Source organism: Rhinopithecus bieti, unplaced genomic scaffold (genome assembly GCF_001698545.2).
Source record: "Rhinopithecus bieti isolate Rb0 unplaced genomic scaffold, ASM169854v2 scaffold_10351, whole genome shotgun sequence".
Taxonomy (NCBI): Eukaryota; Metazoa; Chordata; class Mammalia; order Primates; family Cercopithecidae; genus Rhinopithecus; species Rhinopithecus bieti.
The window spans coordinates 3,372,303-3,393,741 of NW_016806805.1; the positions used below are offsets into that span (position 1 = coordinate 3,372,303).

Sequence of the window (21,439 nt, forward strand, 5' to 3'; positions counted from 1 at the left end):
TATATATATATATATATGGTTGACAGAAACAAATAAATTTGTAAATAGCAACAATTCCAAATTAAGAAGCATTACTTTAACTCTCCCTTTAATAAAGCCTGTAATATAAAAACACTTACCTGAAATATTTTGGGAGCACTCACAAGGGATGCTAATGCTGAAGAAAGAGTGGCTGAAAAGATACCTGCAGAAATTAATGGTGTAAATCCTGACACCATACTCATTACCTTAAATAAAAGTGACAGAAATAGAAAAATAAATCTCACAATTCAGAAAAAACACAATATTATGTGGTCACATTTTGAAGGAGGTTAACACTGGGGATAATTTTATAGTAATAACAACAATGCTATGTGCATTACAAATATCTGAAACAAATTTACCACTAGCCCTTACCTTAAGAAAACCTTTTCATTCGTAAAATGTTAAACACACACAATGGCAGAGAGAAGAGAATAATGAACTGCTAACACCCACCACCTAATTTCAACAATGATCAATGTGGGGCCATTCCCCACAATATTTTGAAACAAGTCCCAGATATCCTTTAACACATAAATATTTCAGTACATATCTCTAACAGGTAAGGACTTTTGAAAACTTAACTATAATGCCACTGTCACAGCTTAAAAACTTAATAATTGCTTAACAGTACCACAAAAAGGCAAGTCAGCATTCAAATTCCCAAAATTACCCTTTTTTTTCTTTCAAAAATAGTCTGTTCAAATCAGGATCCAAAAAACAAAGTTACACATTATATTTGGTTTATATGTCTCTTCAGTCTTTTTCAATCAACAGGTTCACATTTCCTTTTCCTTTTATTATGTTTCTATCATTTCTCTCATGGAGATCTCATGCTCTGGATTTTTCGGACTTCATCATCATTCTGTTGCTTAACCTCTTCTCATTTCTGTAATTCTAGTAAACGAGTACTATCTAGACAGTTAATCAAAATGAGGTAAAATTTTGGCAAGAGTATTGCATAAGTGCCATCATGTACTTCTATTAGGAAGGCTGTTTCTTATGTTAAGATAGTATTGTGGTTAGACTTTTTTTTTCTAAGCCTTTATCTTTTAGAGCTAAATGTGGAAATATTTCCAGCTGAAGATATGATCTAAAGTCTAGGGTTTTGCTCTAAATAATCTGGGATAGGAGGAGTTACACGGGAAACAAAATTAATCATGCATTGATAACTGATAAAGCTGGGTATTATAGGTATTAGGTGTATTACATTGCTTTCTCTATGTACATGTTCAAATATTTCCTCTTAGAAAACTTTAAAAAAAAAAAAAAACACCAACAATAAAGGACTGATCACCAAGCTCATGAATCAGGTAAATTCAAACTGAGGGGCACAATTCAAAACAACCTGGTTCAAATGCTGAAACTGTCAATGTCATGAAGATTACTGTGGGCTAGAAACTCCCCTAGATTAAATGATTTTAAAATGACACGATAACTAAATACTATGTGTGATCCTAGATGAATCTTGGACTTAGGAAAAATACTATAAAGGACATTACTGGGACAAGTGGAGAAATATGAACATAGGATATATATTTAAATAACAGTATTTCATCAATGTTTAATTTCTTAAGTAGGATAACCATATTGTACTTACACAAAATGCATTAAATACTTCGAAATGATTGTCATGTCATGATGTCTATAACTTATTTGAGGAGAAAAAGACTATACATATACACATACAAAGCAAATAGGGTACAATATAAACTAGTAAATATAACTGAAGGATAAGCACACAGGTATTCACTGTGTACTTCTGAATCTGTGAAACCTGTCAAAACACAAAATTAAAGTGGAGGAGTTGTGTGGTGGATTCAACTATTGTCAACTTGAGCAGCTGTGAATGGTATTATAAATTTCCCAGCAGTGAATGGTGATCATCACTCAGATTATTTGCTTCATTGGTAGAGATTTTATCTTTCATTTATATTGACTAAGAACATGTCAACTGAGACCAAAGAGATAAGGAAATCAGGTGTTAAGCTGTTTCTGTCACACACTTGACTGTAAAATTTAATTGTGTGTTTTTTTTTTTTTTGTTTTGTTTTTTTTGAGACGGAGTCTCGCTCTGTCGCCCAGGCTGGACTGCAGTGGCCGGATCTCAGCTCACTGCAAGCTCCGCCTCCCGGGTTCACGCCATTCTCCTGCCTCAGCCTCCCGAGTAGCTGGGACTACAGGCGCCCGCCACCTCGCCCGGCTAATTTTTTTTATTTTTTTAGTAGAGACGGGGTTTCACCGGGTTAGCCAGAATGGTCTCGATCTCCTGACCTCGTGATCCGCCCGTCTCGGCCTCCCAAAGTACTGGGATTACAGGCTTGAGCCACCGTGCCCGGCCGAAATTTAATTGTTTAAACCAAATGAAAAGTTAGCAACAGGTACAATCCCTGTCCACAATGCACAAGCCTGATTTCATGTACACATAAACCACCCTGTTGACTAAACATCTTTCCCTAGATCTTCCATTAGATTTAAGGTTAAATATGAAGAATACATCTCTGAAGTGTTTTAAAGACAGTAGCACAGACTTCTAACAGTGGGGAGAAAATCTGAAAAGATTATTTTCTACTCAGCCCTTTAAAAACAAGTTGGTAGTTATATATATGCTGTGCATTTTTCATAGTCACTATTTTTTCACGGTAATGCTGGATTACTTAGAACTGACAATCTTATCTTTAGGGAAGGAGACTGTGAAGGACAGATGAGTCAAGATTAAAATGAATAAACCTAATTTCTGCTATACAGCCTCATTAGATCACACAAAATTCTACATCTGTTGTAATGATCTCAAAGTTAAATTAAGTACAAAGAAAGAGGTAAGTGGACGAAAGTAGAGAAAGACTTTATGATACATTCTGCATTGTAGGAGTAAGGCAAAACTGACACCACCAGCATTACTATAACCTTTTCTCTTCCATGTTGAGGAAACAATACATTTTCCCTTCTTCCATCAGTTATAAATTGAAGTAAATTATGATCCAGACTTTTCACCTGGAAATACTATGTTTTGGGGCCTGCTATAATAGATTTCCTGTTTTCTAGTAAATAGTTGAACAGTTATCCAATAACCTCTGTACTTCTCAACATGTAATGGTAAAATATCAGCAGCAAGGATAATAATATTGAATGTAAATAATATTAGTGTCAACGATATACAGTGGAAACAGATGAAAAAAATGACCGTGTTGTCTCTAAAGGGGAAAAAAAGACAAAAGTCTAATAAAAGCTAAAAGATAGCAAGTAAACCAAATGAATGGTAAAAGTCTGTGTGGGGGTGTGTGTTGAAGATGATTTGGGATTCAAGAAAATCTTCATGGAACTAAGTCGCCTTGAAGTCAGGCGGATTTGGACATGGAAAAATAAACCACAGGAGAATTCCAAGCAGAGAGAAGCAATGACTAAAGGAAGAGAGTCGGGTATGTATGTGTGCGTGTACAAACACACTCAGTGCCTGGAGTCCAGTGGGAACAGAATGCAGTGAGGCTTAAGCAGAGGTATGAAGGGCTCTGACTGATTTAGACTAAAGCTCGCATTTTGTTTATTACGCAACAGTGAGTCAAAGGTTTCAGAGGACATTATAATGTAGAAATACAGCAAGCAATATAAGACTATATATACAATTTAAAATTTAAGAGCAACAAGATAACCGAAATAACTTTATTTCCTGAAGTATGAAAAGGTGATTATAAAGTATGACTTGTACAGATCTTATGATGGAGACTCCAACTTACATACTCCTCAGTTATGTCCTATCCACCATTCTTCATTATTCAAATGCCAAGGTATTTATATTTTCACAAGATTTTCCCTCATGTTGTATCACTTTACAAAGTATTTTTGAAAACTTTACTTACTTTAAATTAGAAAAGCAGCTTTACTTATACCAAATTCCTCTTTGCTTGAATGAGTCCATACTAGACTTGATAAAGACAACAAACTTTTCTATCTTAAGGCCACACAGAAATCTGACTGGTATTTTCAGTCACTGGGCAAAGACCAACGTTTGTGCCTTCCATACACAATATCAATGTCAGAATTGGCCTGAATCATTAGCTGGATATGAATACTTTCTTTCATTCCTACAATTCTGCCTAGTCTCATGACTAGAAAACACAAACTTCTATTACATAATTGAGTTCAATATTTGTAACCACTGAAAGTACAGTAAATTGCTTCAAACTACATAATAAAAAATAAAAACAATGCCCTTACAAATTTTAGTTAAAATTGTATTGTAAAATTTACAGACTACATAAAACACAGAATTTTAAATACATTAAAATCCAAATTATTCTGTTTATACAATACTGAAAAAAATTACAAAGCAAAATTTTTATTTTTCTTTGGAAATCGGCAGAACCACGTACTCTATGAATTTACAATAGAATATTTTGATTTAATCTCCTGAATCTACACCTTTGTGTTCTTTCTACCATCCTAGGACTTAACAAACAACTCAAAATTATCCTCCAAATTAATTTTAGTAGTTTATTTTCCCCTTACATAATCTTTTCTGTTTCTAAAAACGCATAAATCTGGCAGACTAAAATTTCATTTCATTTTCAGTACCTTAATAGAGGTAACAATAAACAGCAGAACTGACAGCCTCCAAATACTTGAGAAGTACTACTAACCTGTCCAGTTTGTATGTTTTAGAAATTCACTGGCTTTCAAGTATCCATTCAGAATTAAATTCTGTTGTTAAATGTTAAATGGTGATTTCATGCTGAATGACTTTATATGATCTGTATCTAAGAAAGTAACACTACTATTGACACCTATCAATACTTGTATAAAGGCCATTTATATATAAAGCAATTATGAAGACTACACTAATTAGAAAACTGAACTCAATTGGTATGGGTTTAAATTGCGCACAATAAAAATACTTAGTTGTAAACTTAACAAAATACATACAGGACACGTATGCTGAAAACGACAAAATGCTAACTGAAAAAAAATCAAAGACAATACAAATAAATGGAGAGATGATGTTTATGAATTGAACACTCAACACAGTCAATTCTCTCCAAATTGATATACACCAGTTTAATGTAAATTCCTATCAAAATCCCAACAAGACTTTTTAAAAATAAATGTAAGGTACTTGGGTGATAGGTGTGCCAAAGTCTCAGACTCCATCACAACACAATTCATCCATGTAACCAGAAACCACATGTAACCCAAAAACTACTGAAGTGATAAAAAAATTAAAAAGTAAATAAATTTACACACACACACACACACACACACACACACAAGGTTATTTTAAATTTTATATGGAAAGACCAACGAACTAAAATAGCTAAAACAATTTTTTTAGAAAGGCTAAAATGGGAGGAATTAATCTACCTGACCTCAAAACTTACCATTTAACTACAGTAATTAAGAATGTGTGGTACTGACACAAGGACAGACACAAAGATCAACAGAACAAAGAATCCAAAAACAGACCCATACAAATATGACCATGTGCAAGATGATTCCATGCTTTCTAAAGCAGTATATTTACATACTACATATATAAATACACACACACTCATATATATATGTTACGTGCTGTTACAAAAACATTAACTTCCAGGGGTTCTTTGCTCTTGAACATCCTCAGATTTTATCCATTCATATTTTAGTTTGCCCAATTAGATATCGACAGTTTTAGGGGAACATAAAGAACAACCGGCCAGGTGCAGTGGCTCACACCTGCCATCCCAGCACTTTGTGAAGCCCAGGCAGGTGGATCACTTGACATCAGGAGTTCGAGACCAGCCTAGCCAACATGGTAAAACCCCATCCTTACTAAAAATACAAAAATTAGCTGGGCGTGGTGGCAGGCACCTGCAGTCCCAGCTACATGGGAGATTGACGCGAGACAATTGTTTGAACCTAGGAGGCGGAGGTTGCAGCAAGCCAAGATAGCACCACCGTGCTACAGCCTGGGGGACAGAGCAAAACTCTATCTCAATAAAAAATTAAGAAAAATAAAATAACAACTGTCTTTCCTTCTATGCTATGGCTATATTGTGAATGGTCAGATTTGATAGTAGTCTCACCCCTAGATAAATACAGAATGTCTGTATATTACAAAGCCAATGCTCACCTGGAAGTTGTTCATTAGGCCATAGGAACAAGGACTGATTTCACAAGATGAAAAATCAAAGTTTAATTTGCAGGCTGCAGAAGTACAGTTTGTTAACTCTGTGACAATAGTGTCATTAACGTTTCCAGTGGCATCTCGAACAACACAAGAACCTAAAGTTGTGACAAGACACAAGTGACAACAAGAATAATATACTTAATATCTACATTCATTTCAAAATTACATATATATATATTTATAAAGAAACCAAAGTATTGACTATATATCTACTCAATTGTAATAGCATACATTGCATTTACAGTTAAGACTTTACCTGGAACAGAATTAGTAAAGCATCATGGTCCCCAATATTTGGTGAAACTGAATCTTTTATAAAGAATAGTATTTACACATAAACACTTAAAAATCATGTAAACAGAGTTGTGGAAAATGGTATATTAGCAAACTATTTCCTAGCCTATTTGGTAAAGATGTCCTTAAGTAAATATGAAAACACTATACTGAAAGAGTTCCAAACGGCAGTGATGTTTTCCTATACTCCAAATATTTATACTTGAATGTGGCTAAAAATCAGACTTCAGGTAATACCACTCTTCTGTGAGGGAAAATAATTTGAATATTAATGAATTATAATTATATTTAAATCTCTGTCTCAAATATGATTACCCTAAAAAGAAGAAAACACATGGTATCTAAGATTTGCTTAAAAATAACCCGTAGAGCAGAGTGACTTGGAAATAGATGAAACAAGATTAAGCATGTACTAATATTTTTGCTAACTGTTTTGAAGCTGCATAATAATTATTGAGCTAATTTGAAAATGCTCCCTACTCTTCCATAAAATTGAAAACTTCCGCAATAAAATATTTAAAAAGTGACCTTGAAGCAAGCTTTATTATTCGGAGTAATGTGTAATGCACAACTAATGGTAATTACCGTTCCTTATACTTTAAAGATTTTACTTTCTGAAGCACTTTTCAGTATTATTTCATCATATATTGAGGTAAAATTACATGCATGACAGCAAAACTGAATAAACAGAACTACGTATGAGAAGGGAGGATATTTTAATGACTAGGCAGACTATACAGTTCCTTGTTTTTCCATTTTTTCATCTACCATTCAGAACAGTCCTTGAAAAACCATGTTTCCATAAAGGTACCTCTGAAACAACTGGCAAATGAGGGGAGTACAGAGCCTTGCAAATCCCCTCAGCCCTAAAGTAACTGTATTTTCATGTGCTTTGCATTCTGATAGTCTATGCCTGAAATTTTTTGGGGAAAAAAGGTTCCACTGCTTTGAGCTTAACAAGCACTGGTGTAGAGGCTGCCTTTACTGGCCTAGCTACTGAACATGAGCATCAAGGGGTTACTCCTATTGTTCCAAGGGCTAATGTAGACAGAATGAAATGCGTACGAGGGCTAGCAATGTTAGAGGGTAAAATAAAAATAGAAAATGTTCATTTGCTATAACAAACTATTTTACAAGCCAAAACATAATCAATTATGTCACTTTAAGACTAAATTTACTTTAAATAATGTATAGAAGCATGCTAGGAACTTTTAGGGGAACCCATATATTTTGCTAAACATATATATTCATCTGTTTTTTCAAAATAAATTTCAGATATTTGTCTATGAATTCTAAGGATAAATGAAATCCAAATTCGTTTGTAAATGCCAATTCAGGCTGGGCGTGGTGGCTCACGCCTGTAATCCCAGCACTTTGGGAGGTTAAGGCGGGTAGATCACCTGATGTCAGGAGTTTGAGACCAGCCTGGCCAACATGGCGAAACCCCATCTCTACTAAAAACACAAAAATTAGCCAGGTGTGGTGGCAGGTGCCGGTAATCCCAGCTACTCAGGAGGCTGAGGCACGAGAATTGCTTGAACCCGGGAGGCGGGGGTTGCAGTGAGCCAAGATCAAGCCACTGCACTCCAGCCTGGGCCAGAGAGTAAGACTCCATCTCAAAAAACAAAAAATAAAAGACAAAAACAAAAGGCAATTCAGCCCACCCTGATATTATTAGTATTTCTGTCATGTAGTGACATTTCCAAATTACATTTAAGCAACTAGAAGCAGAGTTTATAAATATAAATCTGCTATTACTTCCCAGCACATCAGTGAATATCTAGCAAAAATGAAATTTTCTTACCAAATCCAATAGAAACCTCATATTGTGTAGCCTATGGGCTTGGAGTTTATGATTCTTCACATTAGTATTAAACTAAGATTTACTTTTGCATTATGCTTAAGAAATTTAACTGTAAAGCTTGACAAATGCAAACCATATGTAAACTAATAGTAATTCATAGAAAATAGCCTTAAAGACTTTATTTAAAACAAACAACAAAAAAACCTTCTTTGCCATGAAAACAAATCTCTAAAACAAATGCCACTATCTTTGGTAGTGAAATCTCTGAGCTTCTATTTTCTCATCTGTAAGAAAAGGTTTAGAGACTGACCACTTAAGTCCTTTCAAGCTCTAAAATACCGTGATCCCATGAAGTAACAACATGTTTTTGAAATCATTTTCATTCAATCTAGTAAGAATTTAGTAAAACTTCTCCTAAGTAAAACTTAGTGTGTCCTATTCTTCGAAACCAGTGTTTTTATAGTAAAAAATTGCCAAGCATTGCTTAATAGCCTTGAAAGAATCTTCATATACTATAAAAAAAAAAACCATCTTTAAAAAAGTTCAGAAATTTGTAGCAGTGAAATTCATTTACTTCTACATATGAATTGTTTTCGATAAATATATCTCAGTGGAATGAGTTTACAGATGCAATTTCATGTAATTTTCTAATTTACCATAATTAATAAAAATACTGGAAATGCCATAAAGCATTTGGTGGTTTAGATAACGTCTACAGAAGTCATTATTAGTTTTCTAAAACTGTTTTGAATTATAAGCAATTCCATGTCTTTTTATTGAAATATTTCTGAATTTATAAGTTAGCAAATGTCATAAAAGTATTTATAATATGTACATCATGAAATTTCTGCAACACATAAAGAAATGTAAAACTATTTACCTACAGATACTGCAATTCCTACGTAAACCAATGTAGTAATTAAAATGGCTAGGAGAGTTCCTTTGGGTATGGCTGATTGAGGATCCTAGAAGACAAGAAGATTTTTAAAAGTCTATCTGTAAAAATAAATATACGTATTCCACTTTTAAAATATATAATTGATATAGCACTTTATAATACTTACTGCAAGATCACCTGAGATATTTGCTCCAGCCAGAATACCAGTTGCAGCAGGAAAAAAGATGGCAAATACAGAAAAGAAAGTCTCTTCCTCTCGAAAATCTGGCCCAAAGTTCTCATTAAATATTTCAGCTGTAGAAAACAAAATATTTTTGACAATTAATGGAGAGCAAATTAGACTACAATAATTGAGGTCAAGAGTAATAGGTATATATGATCCCCAACTTTTCTTCAGTTAAAGTAACTAGTAAATTTTTGCATATTTCCTAGTTCAAGTATTTGGTGTTCTTTTCTTGTATGAAACAACGGTTTACAACCAAAATGATCATCTGATCTGATTCATGTCCCATTTTTGTATACCTCGCCAATTACGTTTCAAGAGCCTCTAACTGAATTGTTATGACTAGCCCAAATGCAAATCAAAATGTGGACAATCCCCTAAATCTCTGAGGTAAAAGAAACAAGAAAGGAGGTAGAAAAACAAAAGGGGGCATGGCGTGGTGCCTCACACCTGTAATTTCAGTATGTGGGGAGGCCAAGGCAGGCAGATTTCTTGAGCCCAGCAGTTCGAGACAAGCCTCGGCAACAATAGGAAGACCTAGTCTCTATAAATAATTTAAAAATTAGCCAGGAGTGGTGGCACATGCCTGTGGTCCCAGCTACTTGGGAGGCTGGGGTGGGAGAATCATTTAAGCCTGGACAGTCGACACTGCAGTTACCCGTGACCATGCCATTGTACTCCAGCCTGGGTGACAGAGTGAGACCCCATCTCAAGGGAAAAAAAAAAGGAAAACAAAAGCAACATCATAATAATATAGAATCAATTTTTTGATAGCTTCCAACTTACATTACTATCTGTATAGATTTTGGTCCACAGCTTTCTTTACTATCCAGTGACCTGTTGATTTTTGAGGCTGTCAGACAATTAGCTAAGGTACCCTAAATAAAGTTCCTTTTGATTTCAACAACAATAAAAGCTTCAACTAGACCTATCGTTTTCATCTACGACTCTAAGATAACCGATTAACTGTATTGTATCCATCTATCCATTCGATACTTGAGTAGCTACCATGTGTCAGGTCCTGTACTAGAGCTTTCTAGCATCTCGAAGTACTTAGAGATGCAATATAAACAAGTTAGACGTTGTTCCTGCCTTCATGGAATTTAAGAGTCTCAACAGCAAATGACAAAATAAGAAACAGGTAATTATAAACAGCAGTAAATATTCTGATGAAAACAGGGAGTTGAATAACAAATGAGAGAGAGAGTCTAATTCAATGTGGTTATAAAAGGCTAAGCAAATATAAGGAAGGAAACAATACTTAAGCTAAGAGTTTGCTGAGCAAGAATCAGTCATGTGATGATCAGGGAAAAAGAGTACACCAGAAAAGAGAAACAACATGTATGAAGACCCCAAAGTAGAAAAAGGTTTAACTCTTTTCAGGAAATAAAAGAAGGTAAGACTCTTACAGTAAGGGGAAGAATTAAATGAGAATGGAGTGACCACTGAGGGACAGAATATGAATATTTTATAAAAGTTAAATTTATCCTAAATAAAATGGAAAATCAAAGTAGGGTCATAAACACACAAATGACATATACTATTAAAGTGTGGACAATGGACTGAAAGATTCAACATATGAAACAGGGAGGCTGATTAGGAGGTTGCTGCAGAGGTTCAATCTAGAGATAGGAAAATAAATGCACTGATTAGAAAAGGATTAAAATTAATAGGAGCAGGTAGGATGGGAAACACTAAGATTTCAGTTACTTAGATGGAAAAGCTTGAGAAGAAATAAGCAGGAGAGACTTCAAATAATCAGTTGGATATATATTTATGTTAGAACTTCAAAGGAGAGATTCAGGAATAGAAACAGGTCAGTCATCTTAATAGCATTTTCAGTCATGAGAATACACACCACCCAAGGGAGAGTATATAGTTAGAAGGTCAGCACTATAATAGTTGTACAATTCTGCATTTAAAGGGGGTAACAGGAGTAATAGTCATAGTGACTAGCGAGTTAGGCACCTAGGGTATCTGACATTGAATAAAATAGACGTGCTTCAAGAAGGAGAAGGAATGACTAAGAGAAATGAAGCAGAGGACAAAAAATTCATAGTGGATCTAGCACCATCTGACTTATTTTGACCAACAAAAGCCAGATGTGAGAGGGGTTAAGGATGAAGCCATTTGGTAGAAGTTTGACAGGGCTATGAACAGTCTCAGAGTATTCGTCCACAGACCACTTATTGACTGCAAAGAAAAAAACAGCAACCTCACAATAGAGAAACTGTGCAGGTATAACCTTGACTAAACCATCAAAACTAACACCACTAAGTAATGGAAAAAAATGCATCATGCACCCTCCAAATGTGGTGCACTAAGAAGGAGACATGGTTCACTTATGTTCCTGACAAAAATGAATAACCTGAATCTATCTATAAAAACAAATAAGACAAACCCAACTGGAGAGATCTCCTAAAATCAAATGGCCTGCACTCTTGAAAAATGCAATTATACCAAGAAACTAATATTTCTAGTTGCTTTCACAATCTTAGGTGCTTCTAAATTACTGTGCTTAAATATGCTAAAAAAATGAAAGTCATATTAGAACAAAAGTTAGAAATTCAGTTACAAATTCCCAAAACTAGTAGAGAATAAAATCTCCTTTTCTTAGTAGCACTGCTTTCTCTATATTCTATTGCCTTTTGTTGCTAATAATGAAAAAGAAAAGATGCAAATAGAAGTAATTTTTACTCCAACTGTACAGCATACATAAAGGGGACAAAACTAAATTGTAAATTAGGATGAATCACCAAACCATAGTCAATTCTGTTACAAAATATCTAAAATGTACAAAATTTAATTGGTAATAGAATTCTATAAACAGGTACCCTTAAAAAATATTGAAACTTTTTTACTTACATTTATAGCCAAAAAACCCTTTTGGCTTCTTGCTCTCCAGTGGGATAAATGTTCCTATGACAAAGTCACCAATAGCAAGAAGTAGGATCACCAAAAGAACAATCTGAGCCTGCAATTTTAAACATTAAAAATTAAAATCAAGAATCTTGTTTCTGTATCTTGATTCAATTCCCCTAGAATATAACTTCCATGAGGGAAAGAATTTCTGTCTTGTTTTGCCTGATTCCCCAGTGCCTTAAACAATGCCACATGCCAAGTAGCTGCTCAATAATTCCTTGCTTAATGAACAAAGAGATCTTTAAAGAAATATCTGGGGGAAAAAAAAGATAGTAAAAGTGAGATCATGCCGTATTTCTGAAATGAGTTAAAGATGTGCATGCCCTCCCACAAACCAAAAAGCACTGTAAATTCCAAAACACTACAGGCTTTCATTCTAGATCATTCATTCCTGTCTCTTCCACCTTAACACTACAATCTTGACATAGAAAACATGCTGAACACAAACACAAGTTTTATAATGGTCCAAACATAATGTTAAGTGTGTGACTGCTACACGAAAATAAGAAAAAGTACAGAAAGAAGATGACAATATACAGGAGGGAAATTCAAGTAGCAATGGGAATGGAAGGAAAGAGCAATCTATGAAAACTACCATTTCCCCTTCTCCACTCTTAACCTCTCAATAAAACTGAACACTCATGAAAAACGGTGTCATCTGGGGGAAAAGGAAGTACATATACACTAATCATGTCCCAGGTGGTATAAAATTCTATTATTTTCATACAGTACATGTGCAAAATGTGTAAATAAGTGATTTAATTTTATACTAATATGACTTTACAATAAAGTACAAGATTGAAAAAATTACTCTTTCAGGCTTTCCTAATTTTTGGTTTGTTAAACATTATCATATCATATATAGCACAAATATGTGACTTTTATAAGGTCTTTAAAGTATGTGACTTTTATAAGGTCTTTAAAGTAACGTGGATATCCATTACTTGGGAAACTACAGCTGTGCTATGATGCTCTAATTCTCAAAGAGACAAAAACACTTCTGGGTGCTCTGCTTATGGGTAACGTGACTTTAGCAATTTTTTCCAGAAACAATGATACTGGCTTTGGTAGTCATAACTTCTGAAATTTCAATAGCAAGAATAACTTCTCTAACCTCATGTGGGCAATGACTTTTACTTACTGCCCATGTTTAAGTTGAACTTTTAAATAAATTACAAAGCCAGATGTTTAATTTGGAATAACACACTGACCTGAGCATTTTTACATACTGCAAAACTGGAGAATGGGCGAGATGGTGGGAAATTCAAAATTTACAAAGTACTGTGTTTAACTAGATCCTAGGTTGAGTGTTATCTCCAAAGATTCTCTACTTGGTCAAGTAGAAAATAACCTTATATATAAACTTTTGTGAAAATGGCCACTTAGGTACCATTAGAATCTGGAAATATTATCATACGTTAGAGTGTTCCCAAAACATAAGCTCTAAAAGTGTCACATACTAAATATTTACAGGTGTTCCTATCATAACTTACTTTTGCTTCCCACTCCATTCCAGCTACTGAGATACCTAAAAGAATCACCACTGTAATGGCTCCAATAATTCGGATATCATTGATTTCATCTATCATAAGTATGGAATGTTCCTAGAAAAAATAATCATAAATATAATAAGCAATACTAGTTATTTTTATACACATTCACACTCCTTTTGAAACATTTTAGAGATATTATGGTGCCTTACCTGTAGAAGTTGAATAAATGGTTACTTAAGAAATAAATGGAAGACCTGAAGGAACAAATTACTATTTACCACTGAGGTGTCATTCAAGCATCTGATGACATAAATGTGTGATTACTAACACTTCTATATTTAATATAGACTCAATAAATCAAAAAAGGAATTGCTAACAAGAGTTATAATACTGCTAATTAGAATTTTAAGTTATATAGCACAAATATATTTTTTATTTATTGTGATTAGTGAGCTCATGCTTTTAATGGTCTTGTACACTGCAAGGGAGTAAGTGATAGCACACCTTCCTGCTGCTGTCCAAAAACACACACTGTTTCCACTCTGCAAACAAAATTATTTGTAGTTTAATATCAATGGCATTTTTAAAAGATTCTCATGTAGGATAAAATTAAAGATTATGATAACCCACTTAACTAAGTAAAAAGTGATTTATCAATTACTACCACTTCTCAAATAAGGTAATAAAAGGCACAAAAAAACTAAAACATAATTTAGTTGTTTTGGTAACTCAGGATGATATATATATATATATAAAATGCTGCAACTGACAAAAGTATAGATTATAATAATCCTATAAATTTGCTTCTTTTTAAAAAAAGCAATCTTGTTAACGCTTTTCAAAAGAAATTCTTTCATAAAAGTCAACTACAAGGAAGGAATAAGATTGCTTGAATTCCAGATAAATGACCTTAATACAAATATCAGGGTGGAAAACCCCCTAGATCCAAAGATGCTTTTGATAACCGAAGGCATAGAAAGTGTTAATATTTAACCAACACAGTAGGAAAAGTCATTTCCCAACCTTGTCCAACGTTCAAGGGTCCCATTAAATTTCATAAAGTAGTACATACTTTTTACTTTGCAAAAAAATTTTTTAGTTTTTTGATATTTGATTTCAACATCTCTTGAATTAATCTGATCTTTGAAATTCTCTATAGCATCTGGATAATCATATCTGAGAATTACTTGAAAAAAAAAACGGTACTAGTATAAATATCTCTTGACTGGCTTTTAGATTCATGGACCATGATTGCAACAGAAGACTACCACTATATCTCAATATTTTATATAATAAATGTAGTTTAAAATGTTTTAAATTTCATATTTCTCTAAATTAAATTTTCCATGAAACAAAAACATGCATAAACTCTAATTAAATACTTTGATAAGCATTCACAGAGTAAACCTTAAACTTTGACTCTCAAATAAAAATATACACTAAATTAAACAATGAAAGAATATAAACTCTAACGGTTACACTGCTTACTCATGGTATTATAACCCTTCTTTTTCTTCATCCCTTTGGTGTACACAAGTAAAGGTCAATGTCAACGCAGGTGTCAATCCTTCTCAGATTTTATACTTCCTTATGTACCATTTACTACTGTACAATAGTTACAACCTAACCTAACATGAGCAATTTATAGGTGTCACTTGAGGTTCCTTTCATTTAATAATATTTGAGGAATCCTATTTCAATCTTACTTCTTTAATTATACTCCAGAACAATACAGTCACCTCTATTCGGATATACTCATGGTTCTTCTAGTTAACACATGCAAACTAAACTGTCCTGTGTTCTCCATCACACGGCAAATGGCATTATCTTCCATCTAACTCCAAAAGTCAGAAATGTGTGTATACACTTGACATCCTATTTCTCTAATTTCCCACATCCCATTAATTATCAAATCCACTCATTCAAATTTTTCAAAATCTCCCCAATTCGCCCACATCTCTCCCGCTCCACAAGTCACTGTTTTAATATAAGCCACCATCTCCTCTCCCAGGATACCCACAACCTTTGAAATGGTCTCTATTTCCAGTTGTGATTCCTCAAGTCCATTCTCCGTACCATGGTCACATACTTCCCTATGTCCCATATCTGAGCATGTCACGTCCCCCAGTCCCAAACAAGACCCTAACTTAAATGGAAATAAGACCCTTCTCCTGATTATTTTTTCTCTCTCTAGTCTTAAATGTCTTGGTGCTTTGTGCTTGAACCATACAAAAATGTTTGTATTTTTCTTTCTTTCTTTCCTTTTTTTTTTTGAGGCAGAGTTTCACTCTTGTTGCCCAGGCTTACCGCAACCTCTGCCTCCCCGGTTCAAGCGATTCTCCTGCCTAAGTCTCCAGAGTAACTGGGATTTGGCTCCCCAGTTCAAGCGATTCTCCTGCCTCAGTCTCCAGAGTAACTGGGATTACAGGCATGCACCACCATGCCAGGCTAATTTTTTATTTTTAGTAGAGACGGGGGTGGTCTCAAACTCCCGACCTCAGGTGATCCACCCACTTCTGCCTCCCATAGTGTTGGGATTACAGGCATGAGCCACCGCGCCCGGCCATATTTTTCTTAACTCTACCCTTTAAAGGCCTTTATTTCCTTTTCTTCCCTATTCCCCTCATACCACTTCCACCTTTCCAATCTGCTTGCTAACATCTAGACTATTTGCTTGCTAACACCTCCTTGGAGAGCCCTTCCTTGACTCCCTTGCAACCCCAATTTCTGAAAAGTAAGTTAAGTGCTCCCCACTTTGTGTTGCCACTGCTGACATTCTAATAGTATTTTAATCTTTGCCTATCTCCTGTACTAAACTTTTTGAAGGACGAATCTCTTGGTCATCGTATCACTGCTTTACCACCCTCTAACATGATGATTGGCATATAATCCCTCAAAAAAGATTTGGTAAACGAATGACTAAAAGGAAGGTGAATTACCTTAAGCAACTCCACCACAGTTTCTGCAAATCCAACCACATACATAGCAACTGCAACAGCGTTGGCAAAGGCGAAGATTAGACCAATTGCACCACCAAATTCTGGCCCGAGACTTCTAGATATTAAATAATACGCTCCTCCTAAAACACAAAAAAACAGGTACTAAAGTTAGAATTTAAAAAGCCAAATTATCCTTTAATTACACAAGAGTTCACAAAGCAGATGCCACCAATAAGCAGAGCAATTACATAGGCAAGTGAGTGACTATATTTTCAGAAATACTTAAAAAGAATATTTCACAAAACACCTAACAATTCTCAACATCCAGATAATGTTCCCCATATCAAATATAAAATCATCCTACTTGAATTCCCATTTTCTCTTTTAAAGTTTAGATTAAAATGGGTCACAGCCTCCTCCCCCTCACAGATCCCAAGAGATCATTTCCCAATGATTTTCTAATATATTTAATCTTAATGTAACTTTTATTTTTATGCTTTTTTTGTTTTTAGACACAGCTTCACTGTCGCCCAGGCCAAAGTGCAGTGGTGCAACCTTGGCTCACTGCAACCTCTGCCTCCCAGGTTCAAGTAATTCTCATGCCTCAGCCTCCTGAGTAGCTGGGACTACAGGTGCGTGTCACCATGCCCGACTAAGGTTTTTTTTTTTTTTTTTTTTTTGAGACAGAGTCTCGCTCTGTCACCCAGGCTGGAGTGCACTGGCATGATCTCGGCCCATTGCAGCTGCCACCTGCTGGGTCCATGTGATTCTCCTGCCTCAGCCTTCTGAGTAGCAGGGACTGCAGGCGTGTGCCACCTTGTCCGGCTAATTTTTGCATTTTTAGTAGAGATGGGGTTTCACTATGTTGGCCAGGATGGTCTCAATCTTCTGACCTCGTGATCCACCCGCCTCAGCCTCCCAAAGTGCTAGGATTACAGGCGTGACTAATTTTTGTATTATTAGTAGAGATGGAGTTTCACCGTGTTGGCCAGGCTGGTCTTAAACCCCTGACCTCAAGTGATCTACCCACCTCAGCCTCCCAAAAGTGCTGGAATCACAGGTGTGAGCCACCACGCCCAGCCTTAATGTAACTTCTAAATCACAGATGGTATGATTTTAATTACTTAATTATGGCAATTTGCTGGAAATGTGAATACCAAAACCAAAACCAAAACCAAACCAAAGTCTCACAACAGCATATAATGGTATCCCAAAAAGATGTAGTTTGTATCCTAGTAAATCCTGTCTAAATGGCAGAATAAGCAAAGATATTAAACAAGCTATCAAGAAGCAAGTTACTTTTCTAATTTAAAAAATAAATCAGTATTATGATTCAGAGTCAATCTAATGCTTACCTGAAGTCTCTAAGAGCTCTTCTAAAATTCTAATTTAAATTTGGCTATTAGATCATAATCAAAACTTGGTTTTAATACTACTGAAGTTACATAAAGCTATATACATATTTCTATAAACTGATGGAATACTTGAGACCATATAGTGAAATGTCATTAAACAGCTGAATATTTGTTTCTATTGTTCACCCAGTATAAAGAAGGTAAATGTATCAACAAAAAAATCCTACAGTTAAAGTACTAAAGATGCAAACTTCATTTTGGAAAATGCCTATAACAGGTTTTATAGTTGATTCCTATCAATTTGCTCAAAATATTCTATACTTTAAAACCCATCCACTATAAAACTTCCTTAGTTTTCATGACACCTGAAAATTAAAAAAAAGCAACCAACCATTTACATTAAGCCCTTCATGATTTTAATGGAGAAAAATGACTTTAAATTTTCTATGAAATATTCTTGGGAACACTAAAACTCCAATTAATTTATATATAAATTTGTCAAAGATCTTAAAATGAAAATAATTTACATCACATTATAATTAATCAACAAGGAAAATCCTACACAGTAAATAATTATCAGCCTTTTATTAAACATGTTTCAAAATTACCAAATTATTTCCATCCTACCTCCAATAGCCAAAAATGAATTAACCAAGTTTAATCCTGATTTTATTGATGAGAATGGAGGGTCCAAAAGACCAAGGTTACTGAAATTAGTCCAACACTCCTGTCTTTAGTTGTGACAATACAAACTTTAAAGAATCAGAAATAATGACCCAATAGGAACCTATAATAGCAAGAAATTCAATGTTATGTGGCCTTAAAGTTTTGGATTTATAAATGGTTACTGAATTTTTTCACAAAATTTAATAATCTTTCACAAATACAAAAACTTAAAATGTGAAACCTCAACATTTTAAAAGATTTGTAGTTTTCAAGAAAAATAGGAAGTGACACATGGATAAAAATATAAAAACTACTGGCACATCATCTTCTATTATTCCTTATGAAAAAGCAAACAGTTATTGCCCTATTCCCTCCCCACTTTCCAATTCCCTATTCCTAGAGTTATATATTATTATTTTTAAAGATCTACCACTCCTGAATAGACTGTGGTATTTTTTACTAATCAAGCACAGACTAGGTGTTACCTTATTTGTTAAATACTACACATTTAACTTAATTCTACTAAAGTACTGATGTCCATCCTCATTTTACAAATGAGAAAATTAAGGCTCAGGGAGGTAAGTAATTTTGGCTAAGGTCATGGAGCAGCTAATAACTGTATTTAAAACTCAGATCTCCCCCCTCCCTGACTAATTGCTTACCAGTACAAATATGTATGATAAACTCCTTGGTAAATCAGCCTTTCCTGTATCGCTAAAAATGTTGAAAAGACATTAATAGAAAATAAAAATTATTTATTAAAAAAAGCTATTGATCAAGCAAAACACAGATGTCAATACGGAAAAAAATCCTGATGGGTCTCAGAATTGGCCCCATAAACTACCCTAAACCGACTGTAAAGGAACCATAATTAGTCCAGAATGCTAGAGATACCTAAGTAGTGACAATACTGAGTTCCATCATTATTACATCTTGATTTGGGGATATATGCCCTGTAACTTCTTATTAAATTCTTCCAATCAGTTAATCAAAAACCTAACAGGCCTTAATCAAAAGCCCAACAATTAAAAACTGATATCAGTCCATAAAATAAGTCCTCAATTTTCAAAAAACTCTGAAATGACACCACCTGTATATTACTGACCCATAACAAGAACTATATAGATGCATGAAAGATTCTAAATGTTTAAATTACGTGAACACACTTTTAAATAAATCAACAAAGGAAATTTAGAAGTATTTGAAACTGATTTGATAATGAAAGTGGCAACCATAAAATTAGGAGATACAATCAACATAAAAATAAAGTAAAATTGTTTTAAACTCTTATACTAAAAATGAGGGATGTATCAATAATCTAAAGCTTCTACCCTTGGAGAACTGAAGAAATGAGTAAAATAAATCTAAAACGGAAAATAGTAAAGAAGAAAACCAAATATTCTTAATATTAAAAAAAAACTGGTATAGCTTATTAAAAACCAAGAAGAAAAAAAACTATAGGGCGCAGATGACTTCACCAGTGAGGAAGAAATAAGATCAATTTACACAAACTCTTTCAGAAAATAGAGGAAAAGGGAAACACATAAGATGAAGTAAATACTGACATTGAAAACCTAAATAAGGTTATTATAAAAAAAAGACAATTCCCCAAGGCCGGGTACAGGGCTTCACGCTTGTAATCCAGCCACTTTGGGAGGCCAAGGTGGGGCCGGATCACAAAGGTCAGGAGATCGAGACCATTCTGGCTAACACGTGAAACCGTCTCACATTAAAAATACAAAAAATAGCAAGGGCATGGTGGCTGGTGCCCTGTTGTTCCAAGCTACTTGGGGAGGCTTGAGGCATGAGAATGGCAATGAACCCTGAGGTGGAGCCTTGCAGTGAGCCGAGATTGGCGCACTGCCCATCTCCAGCCTGGGCGACAGAGCGAGCTCCGGTCTCAGACCAAAAAAAAAAAAAAGAAAAAAATTCCAGACCAATATCCTTATGAAATCCCATACCCAAAAATGTTAAGTCGTAGCCCAAGTAAAATCGACAGAAAGGATAATTAATCTCTGACCCTAGGACGTTTACTACAAAGTAGGTTGTTTTTAAGATGCAAGAAAAAAAAATTTATATTATAAATATTAAATATATTATATATAATATAATTTAAATAATGATATATAATAGTATATATCTATATTCACATAAATATAACATATATTACACATAATATGTTCATATATTACATATGTCATATATTATATATGTCATATATTACATATTATATGTCATATAATATATATATTATATATATTATATATATATATGTAGGTTGTGATAATAGAATAAGGGAAGAAAAAATACATACAGTTCAACAGATGCAGGAGAATCATGACAAAATTCACTATCCGTTTATGATAAATATGGTCAGCAACTCAGAAACAGAACTCAATCTGACAAATGACATATTTTAAAATCTTATAGTTAACAGTGATATTGAACTCATTCCAAGACTAAGAACAAGGAAAGGATGTTTATTCTTACCACTTCTAGTCAACATGGTACCATAGGTCTTAGCTAGTTCAACAGTCAAGAAAAGAGGAGAAAAGTCCTGGAGACTCTAAAGAAAAGTAAAACCATCTCTATTCACAGATGACAAATCATGGCTATTGTGAAGAGTGCTGCAACAAACACGGGAGTGCAGCTATCTCTCCAGTA

General features: G+C 34.4%; 1 protein-coding gene across 4 annotated transcripts in view; it reads right to left on the reverse strand.

Moving 5' to 3' along the window:
• The window catches only part of SLC12A2 (solute carrier family 12 member 2), a 106,458-nt gene that overhangs the window by 43,664 nt on the left and 41,355 nt on the right, over positions 1-21,439 (reverse strand). For all 4 annotated transcript variants that reach the window (XM_017877582.1, XM_017877581.1, XM_017877584.1 and 1 more), the window contains exons 5-11: positions 16,755-16,894; positions 13,816-13,926; positions 12,266-12,374; positions 9,344-9,471; positions 9,160-9,244; positions 6,125-6,276; positions 120-227 (exon numbers count right to left, since the gene is read on the reverse strand). In XM_017877582.1, coding sequence (XP_017733071.1) covers positions 120-227; positions 6,125-6,276; positions 9,160-9,244; positions 9,344-9,471; positions 12,266-12,374; positions 13,816-13,926; positions 16,755-16,894 — 833 coding nt within the window. The remainder of the gene's footprint in view (positions 1-119; positions 228-6,124; positions 6,277-9,159; positions 9,245-9,343; positions 9,472-12,265; positions 12,375-13,815; positions 13,927-16,754; positions 16,895-21,439) is intronic.